Raw genomic sequence first — 18,331 nt, 5'->3', positions numbered from 1 at the left:
GTAGGCAGTGAAACTCAAACCCAAATGAGTTTTAAAAATGATGAGGTTTCATTTAAAACAGCAATTACATTTATAAAGAGCTTGAGTTAAGAATATAGTTATACTACACCCGCAATTCTGTTCCTACAGAGACATTTTGTTATTAACCTTAGTGAGAGCAAGAGCAGGCTTATTACACTATAAAGAATAACTTAACTATATTTATATTCAACAAAAATGCAACTGAACTGTTTAATGAATGTTTTCCATTTAGCAGCTCCATAAGCCGTGTAAGTTATACAAAACCCACTCTCTAACCAGTGTGGACTTCTGAAAATAATTTTGTAATGCTTGCTGTGAATCTGCCTTTGATGCCATCACAACTGTTTGAGTGACTCAAGATTTGGAAATACAAGTAAATATTAGGGGAAAAGTGTTTTCTATCCATTTTCCCTACTACCATGTTAGCTATTGTGACAGATGTATTGTGACTTAGGGCATTGTTTGGATCAAATTGTGAACTCCATCTTGTTTCGCGAACACTGCTTATTTCTCCATTTCTCATTTTAACTTTCATGTTGGAGTGTGACCTTTGTGTAGTATTGCAATATCTGCTGTGGACCACAGCATATATTTTTGTAGGAGTCACTTGATAGCTAATGGATTGGATCTACTGAAAAAACATGATAATAGAGCAATCTTGAGCCAACAGCCCTAGTTGTCCTAACTACCATGACACAGTGAATCTCTATCCAGAAGTCTCAATGTGGGGGGGCCAGGAGTGCCTCAGACTGGACACGTACAAAATGGGTCAGATTGGGAATGTTTCCTAGGAAGGTAAATCTATTGTTGCATGTCAAGAAAGTCCTGAAGACGAGAGAAGACAGGCAGTATTGACCAAAAGTTAAGTCTCCTAGTAGGCACTCAAAGGGAGTAGGGTCAGATATATTTGTTGTGTTTCCAAAAATAGATAACTGTCTTTGCTAGGTCTGTGTTCCTTGTTTTTTTTCCGTGTTGTTCCCGTATCGATATGCTAAAATCAGCCCTAGTCAGACAGAAGCCCAAGGGACCATGCATAAGCACCTGAAGGGAGTAACTTATGTTGAAGATTGGTTATTAATTTGTAAGGCAGTAGGGTTGCTGAGCTCCACCTCATAATAAAGAGCACTAGGCCATTCAGACCTTAAGTACGAACAGTGATCTTTGTCTGCCTGGATCTGACCATCTTAGGATATAAGGAATCCAGACCTTAGGTCCACTCACAAGTCTGTCTGGAAGAAGGGTATGGGCCGCTAATGTTGCATTAGCACAGGCTTCTGAAAATAACTTTGTAGCCCGTTTTTCATGGATCGGTGTGGGACATTGTGTGAAATTTCAAATGAATACTTGAAAAGTCAAATGACAATGAGAAAAGAGACACATTGAGTTTGTCAATTTTTGTGTTAGCTGTAACTTTTAGTAACCCATGAACTTTTTGTTTATCCTTTTTAGACCAAATTACCATATGCCTTTGTACTGACAAAATGACTTCCAGAACAAGAACAAATTTCAGATAAGCACCTGCAATTCACATTAAGGTAACTTTGGGGAATAGGGAAAACCTGCCAAAATTAGAAAAACGACCTGAAATTCTGGCTACACTCGAGCATTTGGGAAGTTCTCAACAATATGTACTTATGTTGGCAAAGAGTAGTCATAATATAGAAAAGGAAAATGTGTCCCTTCCTTTATTTTTTCCCTATTGTTTCCTTCAGTAGTAATAACAATTCTGCATGCCAACTGTGAAGTAAGATACTCTTTTATAGGAGGGTGTGGGGACTACTTCTAAGTCAATTTATCAAAAGAGGAGACCTAACATTTTCATTATCTGTATGCAGCATCAGAACATAACAGAGCTGTAAGGTAACTGATGCCGCATGAATGGGGAGAGATGGCGAAGGTCTTTTCTTCTCTTTTACTACTTCCATGATCACACTCTGTAGGTCACATTTAAAACCCTCGAGCTGAGCTCAGGAACGCAAGGTGATCAAATCACCCGTGTTAAAAAGGGTAGAGGAAGGAGAAGAGCGGTATACCAGCAGGCGAAACCTACCAGTTGCATGTAAGAGCAGAAAAGCAGCATCCCCTTGCAGTTAGTGTGAAGTTTCTGTACAAAACGACAGCTCTGGGACCACAAGGGGGCAGCATACCCCCTCTAGCTAGTCCCCTCTAGCTTAGGGCTCTTTCAGGTTCAACTAAGTACAAACCGTGTCTATAAAAAGGAAAAAATTACTGCTATTTTTTACAGCAATGAGCAGAGTAGCTAGCAACTACAAAGAAGTTCTCTGGGATTTTATCATTTCTTTAATAATGGAGGCTGGTTTATTTGTTTGTGCTCTCATTGGTTGTGTACAGTAATGTGTTACTCAAAGGGGTAGACTTGAAACATCTAATTTCTGGGTTTTAGCTTTGGGAAGTTAAGACTGAATATGTGTTTCATAAGCATAGGTTTGTCCCAAGAATAATTTGAGCATTACATTTCTACTAGGCTCTCAACCTTTTTTTGTATCATTTGTAACATCAGTGGCCAGTCCTGACCCAGTGCCCCTCACTCCTGACCCACTGCCCCTGCCCCCTCCCCAAGCTCCAGGCCCCAGCCCTGCCGTGTGTGGGGCATGGGGGGCCCCAAGCAGCCCCTCGCAGGCCGGAGCTCTGCCAGCCTGCAAGGGAAAAGCCAGAGTTTCCCACATTTGTTCTTTAAATGAGTATCCCTTTTTAAAATCTGTTTAAATCATGTTTAAAGTTTGTTCATGATGCCTTCATATATTCTTGCACCCCACTTTTGGGTCACGACCCACAGGTTGAGAAACATTGTGCTAGAGCAAAGCAATGGTTGAACTCTCTTAACTGTTCCTGCTAGCCCCCAAGAATTCGTTACCTTGATAAAAAAGTTTATACACTTGTACCTTTTTCAAATGGAGTGGCATGCATGATACTCACTATACTGGTTGGGTTTTCATAAGCAATTCCTAATGTGGACATCGCCTTCACGATAGCCAGGATAGACTGCAGTGTGTTACTGTAAACGATGGACCTGAACTCCATGCGCTCCTGATCTGTGAAACCATCTTTATGGATGATCCTGTGTTGCAAACAGAAAAATGGATCTTAGATGACTTCAAGGGAAAGAATTCAGACGAACTGGATTTTGTGCTTTTGCATTGTGCTTGAAGAAGAGCTTCGTGTAACCAGGTTCAGAAAAACCATTTCTTGTTCAGGAAATGTCACAGCACATCTCAGGAAGATAAGAGATCTGAAAAAAAATTATGTGCTGCATATGCTTCTCCTCTTCTGGGTGGTGGAGCTATGTAAGACTGACTTGTTCCCTCTGCCAGCTGTGGGGTGGTTCATATACTAGCAAGAACTGTTCTTGGCCTGGAAGCTGGTGGGTGCAGCCATGCAAACTCTTTGTGTCGTATCTCATTGCACAGGCACAAATTCCTGTCCCATCTCCTGACAGGCTCCCATTAGTCTGCTAAAAACTCTCTTCCTTTTATTTATTTGGCATCACCGCTCTATTCTATGTGTGTTTAAAACATTTACTGTTGAATATATTCAAGTATATTCAGTGGTAAATTTTTCTTTCCTGATCACTTTTTAAAGCTGTCTTATCTACTGATCTTAATCTTTTTGATACTCCTCCACACTGGATGTTTGTGTACACCTCTCTGCATACGTGTACACTACTTTAACTCCTAATCCATTTATTACTACAGAGGTTTCTTTATCTGTTTTTAATCCCACTTTTATTTTTATTAGTCTTCTCTAGATTACACCCATAATTGCTGTGATGTTTTCCTACTCTGAGGGCACGTCTACATGTGATGCTACATCACTACAGCAATGCACTACAGTAACGCGGCATCTGTGGGCATCTACACAGGGCCAGTAGCTACTTTGCAGTGCCCCCCAGTATAGCAAAGTAGCTGCTAAAAATAACTGTGCATCACCCATTTGGCGCAGTATGGATTGTTACATGGCGCAGTAACAACATCCCCATAGTGGCACATGTAGACATGCCCTGAGTTATTTATTCAAGAAATCATCCCATTTCTATTTCCTCCTTTAATTATGTAAAGTATTTGCACAATGTTAGGAAAACTGAGAAGCCTGTCTGCTTTTTGAGGGATCCCACTGCAATTTTCCTGTAGGGCTCAGTGGCACCTGGATTGTTACAGGGGACTTGTCTCTGTCTTGCAATCCATAGGCAGATGGATAGGGAGGTTGAACAGAAAAGTCAATTCATCTTATGCTGAGGGGTGGATTGCAGCTTTGCAATGACACAGATGCACAGCTCAGGAATAGCCCCGAGATTAGATTATGACATAGGAAGACACACAGCTCCTCACTAGTTCTAGAGAAGTTACTTCATTTCTTTCTGGTGCCCACTCTTTCTCTTTCCCCTGTCCCACTGAGCCACACGGTTGGGCTAGCAAGTACAACACAGTTCCCTCCATCCTGCCCCCTCTGTGGCTTCAGAGCAGAGGACAGGATATCGAGTAGGAAAAAGGCAGAGCTACAACCTGACTGGAAAGAGGAGGGGAATCTTTACTCACTACACAAGTGAGTAAAAGCTTTGACAGACTACGTCTAAATGAACAGGGTTTTTTGGGTAGAGGTGCAAATATTCATGTAGAAGACAAGCCATCACAGTCAAAGAAGAGGAGCTGACTACTAATAAATAAAACCTGTCCATGCATCCTATTATTTTTCTGCAGCTAGGAACAGGAGATGCAATGTTGCATGCAGTGATGGACAAGAAAATGCTCTATAACATGTCCAAGTTAGTTTTAGCACCTAAAGGGGCTAGTAGTTTCAGCTATATTATTAAAATAATATTTAGAATCTACTGTATTTTCATGCAGATGACCTATATCTTCCCCCAGAACCAGCTGGTTAAATTGATGTGCACATTATATGCAAGAAAAATGGATCCCAATGGATCCAGAAATTTGCCGGTGGGATGGCAATGGCAGCATTAATTGGCATAGCTCTGAGAGGGGATGGTGTGTGTAGGGGATTAGTTCACAGATAGACCTAGCATATGGGGTTGGACCACAGAGCCAGCACAGTGGGTAGGAGACTCAGCATGGTGTCCCAGATTCATCATGTGAGGTTGTCACCCAGTGTGCATCCCCAGAGCCAGAGAATAGGGTTAGACTGGGCATGTGGGCTGGTAGCAGTATTGGGAGATGGCTCAGGTCCTTAACTGCTGCTACTCATAGCTGCAAAGATCCTGTCTTTTTTTCCTTCTGGCTTCTCTTCAAAACAAGATGCACGCTACACATGGGAGGTGTTGGGGAAGAGATGAAGGGTATATGCTGTATGCAAGAAAATATAGTGTTTCAAAGCCCACTGAAGTTAGAGACTCCCACTGATGCCAGTGGTTTACATCTGGCCCAAAATGAGAGAGACCCCAAGCATTTGTAAAAACTTTCAAGAAGGAAGAAGAGTTGTATATGTCCCAATTTTATGTAGTGTCCAGGATCCAAGACAGCGTGGGATATTGGGGAAGGGGGGCGGGGGAGCAAAGGCATTTTGGGATCATTTTGAAAGGTCCACATGCTCATAACAGGCAAAGTAGGTCACCCAGCTGAGTGGCAATTCAACCGTTGTGGTTACAGCATGTTTTACAGGGGGAAAAATCAGACACATTTTCAAAACCTTTTAGGATCAGTACTGAGAACAGGTGCTTTAGTATGAATGATGGGAGGAAATGCAAGGAAACTCCAGACTATAGAACATTCAAATTCTGAGGTTGGCTGTTTTAGTCTGTCATGGCAAAGAAAGCAGTAGGGTCCATGTGGCAGTTGTGGCATTGAAAAAAAATGGGATTTTTTTCGCGGTGGAGTTGCAAATATCTGAGGGAATGAGATCAAACAAGAGACAAAGATCCCAAAACAACCAACGTAAACTTTTTTGTTTTATCTTTCAAAACATTTGTAGAACAAAGGGACCAAGAAAATATAAGCACCCAAAATAAAATATGCTACTGTAATTAAAGGAAAAGAACCCTTGGTTTTTCTTGAGGCTTTTTCTATATGTATACTTATATTTACTTGATCTGGCAGCTTCCATGTCATCTACCCTGTGGACTTCTAAGGCAGCAGCAAACTTTTAAGATGCCTTTAGCAAGCAGAGAAACATATTCAAGTACAGTTTGGGGGCATGGACTTCTTTTAAAAAAGATTTAAAACCGGTGTTGTCATGTTGAAGTGCTCAGAAGATAGCATCAGTTATTAACACTTGGGCCAGGTACAGACATTACACTTTTACCAGTGTAAGCAGTCAAAAACCAGTCTATACCCATAGCAGAGCAGAAGTTTAGGACACATAGACTGGTTTAAAAATGGCAGAACCCAGCCTAACATTTTCCCTTCCCCCCACCAAGGAAAGAATGTGTGCGCTGTTCACTACCGATCTAAACTACGCCGCTTACAGAAAACTGTATAACTTGGATTGATTTGGCCTTGCGCTTTTTGAACGTTTGTACCTAGTGTCAGAGGAATACTGCCCTTGTTCCTGAGAAAGTTAACAACCTTTAACAGAAAACCTCATGTTGTTGAAACCATGTTGCGTTAGGTGTTATTCATAATAAGTGACATGTCACCCTTAGGGCAAATTTAGTCTCCTGTTATTAAGTGTAGGGAGATGCCACTTTTATCAGATAGGTGTGGTTAATTCAGCTGCAACAGGCAGGGTCAGTTAGCATATGTTTGAAATGTCTGTTTTTTTTCTGTGTTAAGACACCACAAGCTTGAGCGATGACATGTCTTCCCACGCTATAGTGAAGAGTGTATCCAAGTAGTATAGTGTATATTCATGAGTGGTATAGCTTTAAACAAGCTAGCTCAGCTGTGGCTAATCTACCCTGTTTCTGCCATGCTTCTGGTACCAATGTTAGAGTTCTGGTATCTCCTCACTGCGGTGTCAATTTACCCAGAGTTTCATAGGACATTTTTCATTGAAGTCAATAGGTTTTGGATAGACTCTGACTTTAGTGAGTTTTGGAACAGGTCTCCAGCGAGATGACCAATAAAACACATAATAGCATCATCTGTTCTTTATAATATTGTATTACCTGGATCAGAATAACCTCATTAGGACTGGGTAAAATATTCCATTAATGCTTTTTCTTAAATGAAAAATTAGGCTTTTAACAATAGCATAATTTGTGAACCGAACCTACTGTGTGTGTGACATTTTGTTGAAAAAAATGCCCAAAAGCTAAATGGTTTTTTTTTTGACTGCAAATACTTTAATTTTGCACTTTTGCTAAAAACTTGACACTGTCCATGGGGGAAAAAAAAGTATGAAAAAAAGGCAAAAAAAATGATCACCATCATTTTTGTCAATTTTTTGTATGGAACACACTCTGAGCTGTAAATTTCATAGCCATGGGGGCCTTAAAAGTGATCTTGAGCTTTTCAGTCTAATTCTCAGTGCCATTAAGAACTGTTGTTGTCAGCCATCTCTCGCTTCGCAGGTCAGCAAAACAAACATGCTTATATGCATTTCAGAATAAGAATGAATTTATGTACAACTTCCATGTGGCTTAAGTACCTACTGACATGTTTGGCTGAATAGGGTAAACTGCTGAATTAGAGCAGTGGATGTGTCTACATGAGATGCTGCTGTGAAGCCAATACTGTGCTTTTATTTAGTACTTGTTCTAGTTGTAAAACCAAACATGTCAGTAGGCTACTGTGCAGTAGCATCAGCTAAAAAATGCTTGCAGGCACTGCTGCTCAGTAACTCTGGTAACTGTGCATTTATTTAGTACTTACAAAGTGCTGATGAAAATTTTTAGGTGATGCTATGGTGCAGTAGCTTAATAACTCTGCACAGTAGTGTATTAGCACTGTCCATGCTGTGGCATGCTACTGCGCAGTCAGCATCTTGTGTAGACATGCCCCATGTGAACTAATTAACTCTGCTTCTCAGCTTTATTCACAAGGGGTGCATTTACATGTTCATTTATGAGCTTTTGTTCTGATGCATTAAATTTAGTACCCCTGGGTGCCTATACACAAGCAGGGAGGCTGTTCTGATGTGCTTTAATTCCAGTGCATTGGAGCAGACTTGATTAATCAGGTCTGTTGAAGTGTGACAATTACTGTACTCCAGCAGCCTTCCACATCTGATGTATCAGCATCCCCCCACTACAAAATAGTGGCAGGAGCACTTTTATCTAAAGCTTGTTTGATAAGCATTAGATAAAGTGCTCCCACCGCCATTTTGAAGCATGGGGACACTGATACATGAGATGCTCCAGGTGCTTTAATTAGAGTGAATCTCTAATTAGTGACCCTCTGAGTCATTCTAATTAAAGCACCCTCTCTCTCACTCCTGGAGCACATGTATAAATGTCCTCTAATGAAATACGTATTAGGGTGCCCTAATGTACAGTAGTGAAATCATACTTTTGAGTGATGCTTACTGTATAGCGGCCTAATTTTACTGCACATTACCATATTAGGATGGCTTTTGCTGTGACACTATAATACGCAGTAAAATAGGCTACTGCATGTTAAAGTGCATGTGTAGATGTGCCCAAGGAGAACAATAAAACATAAGACATCTTACAGAAGATGGGAAGTTGGGAAAGCATTGCTGGTGATACTGAGATTGTGTCTCCACATAATCAGTAGAACAAAAAGGAAAATTATTTTTATTGTAACATTTTTCTATCATTCTGTGATTTTTTTCAAACACATAATACGGTCTAAGTTGCTCTTTAAATATGTGAATAAGGTCGTGAGAGAGAGAAAAACAAAAAGGGCTGAAGTAGCCCACCTATTAAAATTTCTCTTGCTAAAAAATGTTTTCCTTGGAACAGGTTGCTGCTAATTAGCTGAGGATATGTTCACAGTGCTCTCAGTTCTGCAATTTTCCAATCTCTCTGAATTTGCCTAATGACTATTTAGAAAAAGAAATCTAGACAAAACTATAAGGTTTTACAAGATTATATATACAGAGATTTTGGGTTATGCATTTAGGTATGAGCTATGTTGCTAGTGACTTGGTACGGTTGAGCTACTTCTTCAAATCAGACATGCAGTCTCTACTTTGGCTACTTTGGCTATTTGAAAATGAGAAAATGAAATGATTTATTAACTCCTAGCCAGTTTCATTACATCTTAAAGAACCTGAGCTGTCAAGTTATGATTTGTAATAGAATAATCCATGATGAAGTTTATTCACTGTGTAATTCAATTCCCTTTGCATTCAATGGAAATAAGCCAAGGTTCAATGCAAGTAGAACCAGGCCCTTAAATGGCTGTCATAGCTGTTACAGCTCTAGGCTTACACTACTATTTGGATGGTAGCAAAATCCAAAAGCCCTTCTGTTCCACTCTCTGGTGAGTGTTTCAAGGGTGGGCCCAAAAACAATCTTTCTTCTTGCAAGGGAGTGGGGTGATGAGTACGAATTAGAGCAATTGTGTACAAATCAGTGCTTATCTACTGCCTGCCACTCCCTAATAGGATATCTAGTTTGATGCAAATCCTGTTGAAGCTAGTGGGAAGATTCCCTTTAACTCCAGTAGGTGTTGCATCAATGCAAGATTTATCAGATAGGTTTCATTAGCAAGCTAATAGGTTGCCTCCCCTCTCTTTGTATGTTCAAATCTAATTCAAAGGACTCCACCTGCATTCAGTGACCTCCTGCTTCAATGAATGTAGTCTTCTGCTATTGCAGAGGACTTTCATTAATTGATCAAGCATCCTCTTTAAAAAAGCTATTCCATTCCTTGTAGTAGGAGGCTGTTTCAGAACCTTACTCCTTTGATGATGAAAAACAACTTCTTGTTTCTAGTCTACAGGTATTCCAGACTAGTTTAACAACTTTGTTTTTGTGTCAGCATTGTCCTCTAATTTAAATGTATTTCCCCCTCCCGGTTCTGTTTATTACCCTGATATATTTGTAAAGAGAAGTCAGATTCCCTGTCAGGCCTTGTTTTACTGGGCTGAATAATCAAGACAATCTTTTTAATTACTTCTTTTGCATGATATTGAAAAATAAATTCACTGTAACAACTCATAGCTTTATGCTTCCCATAGTCACATTCTCTGCTTCATCTACATATTCATAAACTTACTTCATTTGCTTCACAATAGTGCTCTTCCCTGACTCCCCAGCACCTGCAGAAAGGAAAAGTTCAAAAAGTTGACTGATGCACGATTAACTCTATTAGACATTAAACATAATTTTTGCAAACTCCTTAAGTTTATATGGCTGCACAAAGGGAGAGAGAAAAATAAAAGATTTGGGTTTTATCAATATCCAATGAGGTGGGTAAAGCAGCGGAAAGCTCTTAATGAATAGAAGTAGGCAAATGCTGCCCTTAATTCTGGGTCATGCTGCCTTCTGGGGGAGCCGTCCACAATCGCTCGCCCTGGAGTGTGACAGAAGTCTGACTTCTGATTGTTCCACGTAGTGCAACAGGTGCCTCTCTCCGCACAAGAAAGCAACTGGCTTTTGTGAAAGAGGGTGTGGACATTTAATATTTCCCTAGCTGATGGACTCAGAGACATTATGGACACAAACTTGCTCTGCCTTGTGTTTTCCATAACCAAGTACTGTGAGGTAAAATCAGAGAGTGTGAAACATGGATTCCAATTGATTTTGCCACTGACACAGCTCATGTCTTCCCGGAGCTGTATTGACCAAGGGTGAAGCTGTATGTTACACGTAGACCATAGTAAAGCTATTGAATGTTAAGCAGTATTGAAGATACCATGTGACTGCTCACCGCATACTCTAAGGGTTAATATTGTGCCTTGCCTGTGCAGCTCTGACTTGCCACTACAGGTGTAGTTAGGAGCCAGGACACTTGGGGTCTATTGCTGCTCTGGCTTTGGGAGAGGGGAGAAGAGGAGGGACTGTGAACTGGGAGTGGTGCATCCTGGGATGCTGGAGTACTGCAAATTGCTTGTTTTATCTCCATGGAGAGGACTGAAGTGACCCTGGCATGTGCTTGGTAGCATGGCCCAGAGTTAAACCTTGCCTGATATAGTATAACTTTGAGAGGGCACTTAGCATGAATTAACAAGCTTTAATGTGTGGATACACAGGCTGCTTACAGACATTTAAAAAAAGGCACTTTAAACTCCGTAAGCTCTTATACTGAGTCCAGTACATACCCAGGACAGGCATTTCGTTAGTTGAACACAGCTTGCCCAATGATAGATCAGGTGCATTAGTGGGGCTTTTTTGACTCTTTTATGTAATAATTGATTGAATCAGCTATTGGATAAAAATGTCAAAAAAGCTCCACTGAAATGTCCAGTTGCTGTGGACCTGGGTTGATCTGACACGCAGCTTCTTCTGGCAAAGTTTGTTTGATAACATCTGTAAGCATCTTCACATTTTAAGTGCCTTTAGTATGGTCTAAGTGTAATGTATAATGTCACCTCCAGATTTTAACTGGGTGCAGTCATCTGCTGACTAAAAGTCAGTTGAGGATTTGAGATCTATATCTGGTCAGGTCTGGGTTCATATAACTGTATGACCCCAGTCTTCCTATTCAGGTGAAGAAGAATGGCTTCTCCTACTGCAGAGCAAGGGTAGCTGCAATTACTCACTTGAGTTGCTAACAGGGAGAAGCAAGTCCTTGTAAGTAAATTACCCACAACAATCTGGCCCAACTGTTTGTAAGTTGAACAAGGCCATAATTTTGGAGCTAATTTTGAAGTATGTGATTCTCCTTTGCCCTGCCTTGTCTGTAGTCATTTATTTCAAGAATGCAAAGTGGATGCAATGTATTTTTGACTTGCATCCAGTTTTGCCCTGTGGCCAGTCAGGCTGTAGCTATTCTAAGTGATGCTTACTGGATGAACTGAATGAATTGATTACAAACATTTTCTAAACGGATTTTATGAATTGAATAGCACTTAAATGTCAGTGATTAATTTAAGCAAATGAATCACAACCAATAGCAAGACATATGCAAAACAGTTTCTGAAATCCTTAATATGAGTTACAGAAAGCGCTGGTGAAAAATACTGAGATTATGCAAAGTTAGATGCTGCTGCCCTCTGCCACTCACTGTGAATAATTATGACTGTGTCAACAATCAGTTTTGCATCTGGAAATTGCAAATTTGGTATAGGTTATTCAGTATCTTACTAATACCCTTGGAAGATGAAACAAATCCCCATGCACCCCTGCTGGCCTCAGTTTGAAAACTCATGGGATTGACGTTCATGCAAAGTACACATGCTGCAGGGGCCAGGGACAGGGAGGGAGCTGGAAGATGTTAGTGAAAATAATATGCAAATGAGTTCCTGTTCAAGGTTAAATTAGCTGATCTGGGTTTTCTATCCTATGGGTGCATCTTTCCTCATCTGCATATATTTTTAATGTATCACTCAGCAATAAAAACAAAATAATGGGCTACATAGAGCAATTAAGCTCAGTTCCCAGGCATTCATAGATGCACTTGCTCTCAAGGGGATGGGACAGAAACAATCTACTGCAACTCTGCATCTGTACTTGTTCCATCAAGTCCAGCTAACTCCATTTGCCAGGTCATTCAGAATGAGGTAAAAAATAACAGAACTATAACTCTACATACATTCCCCTCCTCTCCCTCAGCAGCAGGACTTCAATAACTGAGCACAAAGAGCTCAGAGCCACAATAGCACTTAAATTGCTGCCCAAGGGTTTATAGGGTTTTGGTCACCACTGCTCCCTTCTGAAGAGCCAGGGAAGAAGTGATAATATAGCTCAACTGTTCTGAATAAAAAAGAACTGATGTTCATCTGGGCCCACAGCTCAATCCAAACTTCATTTCTTTCTGTGAAAAGTTCAATTAACTTTAAAAAATATTAAATGGCTATTTTCCCAGCTTGCCAGGAACCAGATATAGTCAATCATGACTCTTATCTTTTACTTCATGTCTTCAATGCCTAAAAAACATCAGAGCTACCATTTTCAGAAGTGGTCTCAAGTTTTTAGTGCCTCAATTTAGTAAACCAAAAGGTTCCTCAAAAAAGACTTCTCAAGAATGGAGCCATCCAAGAGTCAGTGACCACTTTTGAAAAAGGCCAACAAACAAGAATTCTATGTTATAAAACATTTTGAGATTTCATTTTTATTGGGCTACAAAGGCAACCTGCTTTCTTTTAACAAAAGATTTGACCTGGGTATGCTATATCCTTAGTGAGTGCCATAAAAAAAACTATTTTTCTGGTGAAAACATGCCACTCAAATATTCAGTCTGTATGCATGTGTACGCTCATCCTTGCCCATGAAAGGGAGACAGAGATTGTCTCTGTTGCTCAATACCTAGAGTACTTACCTGGAATAACCGGGTGCCCTCATCATTCGGAGGTACCCCTCTCTGGTTCTCACCAGAAATTCTGTAACAGACTTAAGTGACCTTTCTAATGACTTAACCTGAAACGTGTTGCTGAACATTCCTGACCTATTCTCTCTGACATGGTTCTGGGAAACTTGTCAGTAAGTTTGTTCTTGTGGTATTACAGTCAAAAGATTTGAGTTGGAAGGATAGAGACTAAATAAGCTTTTAGTGCTTGGGTCTTGGTTTGAAGCAAAACTATGCTTTTTTTTAAAGTTTACCTATATTGGGCCATGTTAACTCTTAATTTCTGCCCAGACTAGTATAAATTGTACAGGCAGCATGGTTTCTTAAAATACGAGATACTGCAGCACTGCTTTAAATTGCTTTAAGCCAAGTTACTCCCAATGACCTTTGCTAAATTAGTCCTATGAAGGAATAACTTGGCCCTTTGATCAGTTTAAAGACAAATGTTGATTAGGAATGACTTGACAACTGGAAGATAGCATTTCCAAAGGTTATGAATGGTTATACAGGCTCAAAAATTTAGTCACTTATTAAGCAAAGTGAACCCAATTGAGCTTGGTTCTTGCACACTGTTTCATACAAAATAAATGTGTATTGCGCATTAGAATCAAGCCACCATTCCCAAGCATAAGTAGTGTAAAATAAACAAATATAGAATTGAAGAATGGTGCTTTATGGCCACAATCTTGTTTAAATCCCTCTTAATTATGCAGTTGGTCCAATTGAAGATATCACCTATACATATCGTTGCCTCTTATTGGGTGGTTATGGGGATATTATTGTTGAGACTTCATGGAATAATTATGTTTTGAAGTGGGATTTGAAGGATGTGGATGGTGAATAAGAAGTGTGTGTGGTTGTGGACCGATGTTAATTTGCCTGAGCACTTTGTAGCACTACAAAAATATAGCACTATGGGAGCATACAGGCATTCCAGTCCCCTGATTGGAAGACTATAATGGTGCCCCAAAGACGAGCTCTCCAGCCTTGCAGCAACAGAGCACTACTCTGTCCCCTTCTCCTCAGGGGAGCCTGTTCACCAAAGGTTCATACAGGCATTCAGTGTGGCTGCCAGAGTGCTGGGTATTGCCATTGTGGTGGGAATAGTGGCTCTGGCACTGTTGCCAGTGGCACTAGGGCAACCAATCTGGAAGTAGCAGGGCCCTGGCAGGCTCTTTGGCATTTTGCTAGGTTGGTGGGCTGTTCTCTTTCCTGCCTACCCCACTGGGAGCATGGGGGTGGGAGAGGGAGAGGAAAGTGGAGGACTGTGGGCTCTTGTGGGACCAAAGGAATCCCCTGTAATACTACTTGTAACTAACCAGATGTTACATACAGTGCTATAAAATATCTTGCTACAGAAACGTTGCTATGTGAAATAGCCTCAAAGATGGGCTCATAAAATCTTTTTGTGGCGGGTCTGCCATTTTTGTCACAATACAGAGATCTGTGCTTTTAGATTACAAGCACATTTTTAGCATTGCAAATGTAGTATCTGTCCATACCCTGTGTACCCTGTGTTTGTGTGTCGGGGAGGAGGATTCTCAGCTATGCATGTTGAGGAAGATGAAAGACATCATGAAGGAAGGCATAAAATCAAGAGCGAGGAAAGAAGTTGAAAGCTACAGGAAGGACTGCAATGGCTGGGGAGTGAGCTGATTGTTATCTACACTGAAAAATAATCTATATTAGAAAATATTATTCAACAACATGCTTTAATTAGCATGTTATTTTCTACCACTCTGTCAAATCATAGCTAGTGTTGACAATTGTAGTGCTTAAAATTTAGGCAATAATGGATCAATTGTAGGTGGAACCATAACTAGTTAATACGTTGCTAAAGAAGATGGATGTTCTGTACTGGGTGCCAGGTGGTGTTTAGCAACTGGATGTTATCTTGCTGGTTTCTAATACAACTTGTGTACTCATGACAGACTTGGGTACTGCCTTTACTGCACAGTTAACATGAAACAGTTAAATTGCCTCATTTGGATGAAAATAGGGTTAACAGTGGGTTAACAGCTTATATGTAGCTAAAGAAGTCCATAGGTCTTGCAAGGGTGAGTAAAGAAATGCCTATTTGATTTTGAAAGTATGGGCCTAAGTGTCATTGAAGTGAAAACGGGATTCCAGCTCTGAGGCCTATATCCTCAAAACTACTTAGCTGCCCAAGTATTTTGAGGACATAGGCCATAAATGGCTTTGATCATCTGGACTTTGGGCATTTTGAACTTTTTACTCAGTCTTAGAGGAAAAAAAAATGAACTTCATTTCGAATACCACACTCCCCTATTCCCCTAAAGAACCTTTACCTATGATGTGGTTGGTGATGAAAATGAGATAAAACAGTAGAGCTTTGGCTTTTTTTTTCCTCCCCCCCCCCCCCACTTCTTTTTTCCAAATTAGCACCTGTTTTGCTATCCAGGAAACTAAGGGTTTTGTTTGGATAAGCATTCAGCATTAGGCAGGCAAATCATGAGGAAATATTTTTTGCCTGAGAATTGATTTGAAAGTCACAAAATGTACCAACGTTTCTTTGAATTTGCAAATTCTATGAGTTGATCTAACAGCTGGGTGAATAAGAAGAATGAGGAAGACAATTATCATATCTGAGACTTTATTATTAAGATACTATTCGACTCCTTCTGCCTACAATTTTGGATTTTTCTGTCTCCTTCCATTTTTTTGTTTTGTTTTAACAAATATCACTCAGACCTCTGAAATCTGGAAAGTGGGCTGGAAATCACATGTTACCTGCATCTCCAGTAGTTGAATGAGGATGAGAATAAGAAACTCAGGAGTAGGTGCAGCCATCTTACTAGCCCTTCCCTCCCTGCTTCTGTCCCAGTCTGTCCTTGCCCAGGAGCACAGGGAGAAGGAGACCATATTGATGTGCACAATCAGCCCAACTGGCAGAGTGGTTTCTTGGGCTCTGCTTCCTTAGTGTCTAATAATATAAAGGGATCCAGTTCTCCGTTTCCTCTCTCATTCCTCCATACAAGAGTAGAAGGCATAAATGGGCCGTTCCAAAAGTAGAAAGCCAAGTGTATGAGCCTCAGTGTCTGAAAGGAGATCTCTAGGGGTTGCTACCTGAAGCTTACATTTTAAGTAGTGACATGAGAGTTTGGCTGTCCAGCTTGAGATGCCGTACCAAGACCTGCATTTAGCAGATGTGTTGCTCAGCATTTTCTGGAAACTAGTCCTGTTTGAGGTATCTCAGCATGGGCACCCAAATCACTAGTCACTCTTGAAACTTTAAATCCAGGGTTCTTGGGAGATAAGAGAGCCTTCTGGAGATGCTTGACAGACCTTATTCTCTTGCTTTTCGGCTTCTATCTAAATCCTTGCCCTCTCTAGGGAACAGGCTATTGTCTGATGTAAGTGGCTATGTTCCAACTTCCCAGAGAGCTGGAAGTGGCCGGTGAACCAGTGTCCATGTGTGGGGTGATATTTTTGAATGGGTTTTGAGTCATGGCAAGTTCTTTAAGTTTGTTTGTGATTGTTCAAATGGAAGCTGAGCTTTCCCATTTTTGACATTTGCCTATTATTACTGCATTCTTAGTGCTGATTGTTTTTGCGGTGTCAAGGGTGCGTATTGCACTTGATGTATAAACAAATAGAAAGTCCTCACCTTGTCAAGTATGAGCGCTAGATGTTATGTAACAGAACAAAGTATAGCTCTGGATTATGCTTTCAACATGTTCATGGGGAGACTAATTATCATTCTGGAGTTTACCCCTAACTGATAACTGCAAGTGTTATCTATGGGCGTGTCTGGGTGAGAGGTAGGGGATGGGACCGCTTTTCCTGGACAGGACTCTGTTTTAAAAAGGACTTTATGCTTCTGTCCATTAGAAGACTTTTGTAAATTGGGAAACTACAGTTTTCTTTACCCCTTGTTCCATGAAAAAGATGTAATCAGCATTTCTGTCAACACTCTGGCACAGATAATGGAAGTAAAATAACGTGAACAAATTTGGCCTTTTTATGATTGTCCCTGCTTCCCATCTAGACCGAAGTTGTTGGGGCTGGAGAGTCTCTAGCTTTGCCAACATTTCTGGTTGATCAAGAAAGAGCCATGCATTGTACCCCTGTAAGTCTTGAGAGCTCAGGGTGGCTTTGCAGTTCTGGGCCTGGGGAAGCTCTCTCTACTAGACCCAGCACACAACAGTGTCTTAATAGCTTCTTATATTGTTTTAAAAAGGATCAAGTAAATTTTCCACTACTTTCACATGGATTTTAGTAGATGGCTGACAACTCATAATGCATATTGTGAGAGTTCTACAGGAGAAAATTTGCCAGGATATTTTCTATTGAAAAACTCTGTCTCTACCTTAAGGAAGGCAAACAAAATAATGGATGGTTTAAAGAAAGTTGTTCAGTCACTCTCATTTTCCTACCCCTGGTATATAAGAACAAAGAGACATTCAATGACATTGGAAAACAGAAAATTGAAATCTGAAAAAAAAGAAATTATTTTCCGTATAGCATACAACTGACCTGCAGGACGTGTTGCCCAGAAAGTCCCTAGGGATAGTTAAAAAGGTTCTAAAAAGGACTGAACAGTAGACAAAACACCCAAATGGTGATGATAAATACTAAAAAGCCTAAGACTTTTGGATGGGATATCTTTAAATAATAAAGTTTTAGGGAGAAAATTTCCTCAGAGACAGTTTACTCAATGAATGCTTTCTGCTGGGTTACTCATATCTCCTCTCAAATTCTCAGTAATGGATAGAAATGGCATCAGAAACAGGATAGTGGACTAAATGGACTGTTTTAATTCACTACAGAAAATCCTGTATCTGTCCCTCTGTCTGTCATTTTGACTACATTAGGATTTGTATCTAGAATAGTCATGTATCGAGAGTAAGAGAGAGAGACACACACACATTTAAGTTACAATGTTTTTCAGCATTTGGTGTTTTGGCAAAATACAACATTTTCTATATATATATATATATTTAAAGGTCTTTCAAACAGGT

The 18,331-nt window shown here is 40.3% G+C and overlaps 1 protein-coding gene across 1 annotated transcript in view; it reads right to left on the bottom strand.

Annotated features, from left to right (window-relative positions):
* Positions 1-18,331, bottom strand: part of GNAT3 (G protein subunit alpha transducin 3) — a 32,100-nt gene that overhangs the window by 12,709 nt on the left and 1,060 nt on the right. Inside the window, exons 2-3 of the mRNA XM_090046290.1 lie at positions 10,119-10,161; positions 2,959-3,100 (exon numbers count right to left, since the gene is read on the bottom strand). Coding sequence (XP_089902416.1) covers positions 2,959-3,100; positions 10,119-10,161 — 185 coding nt within the window. The remainder of the gene's footprint in view (positions 1-2,958; positions 3,101-10,118; positions 10,162-18,331) is intronic.

This window comes from Crocodylus siamensis, chromosome 4, assembly GCF_052110815.1.
Source record: "Crocodylus siamensis isolate JL-2025a chromosome 4, ASM5211081v1, whole genome shotgun sequence".
NCBI classification, from domain to species: domain Eukaryota; kingdom Metazoa; phylum Chordata; order Crocodylia; family Crocodylidae; genus Crocodylus; species Crocodylus siamensis.
The sequence above is the reverse complement of the archived record's forward strand: the minus strand, read 5'-3'. Positions and strand labels throughout refer to the sequence as shown.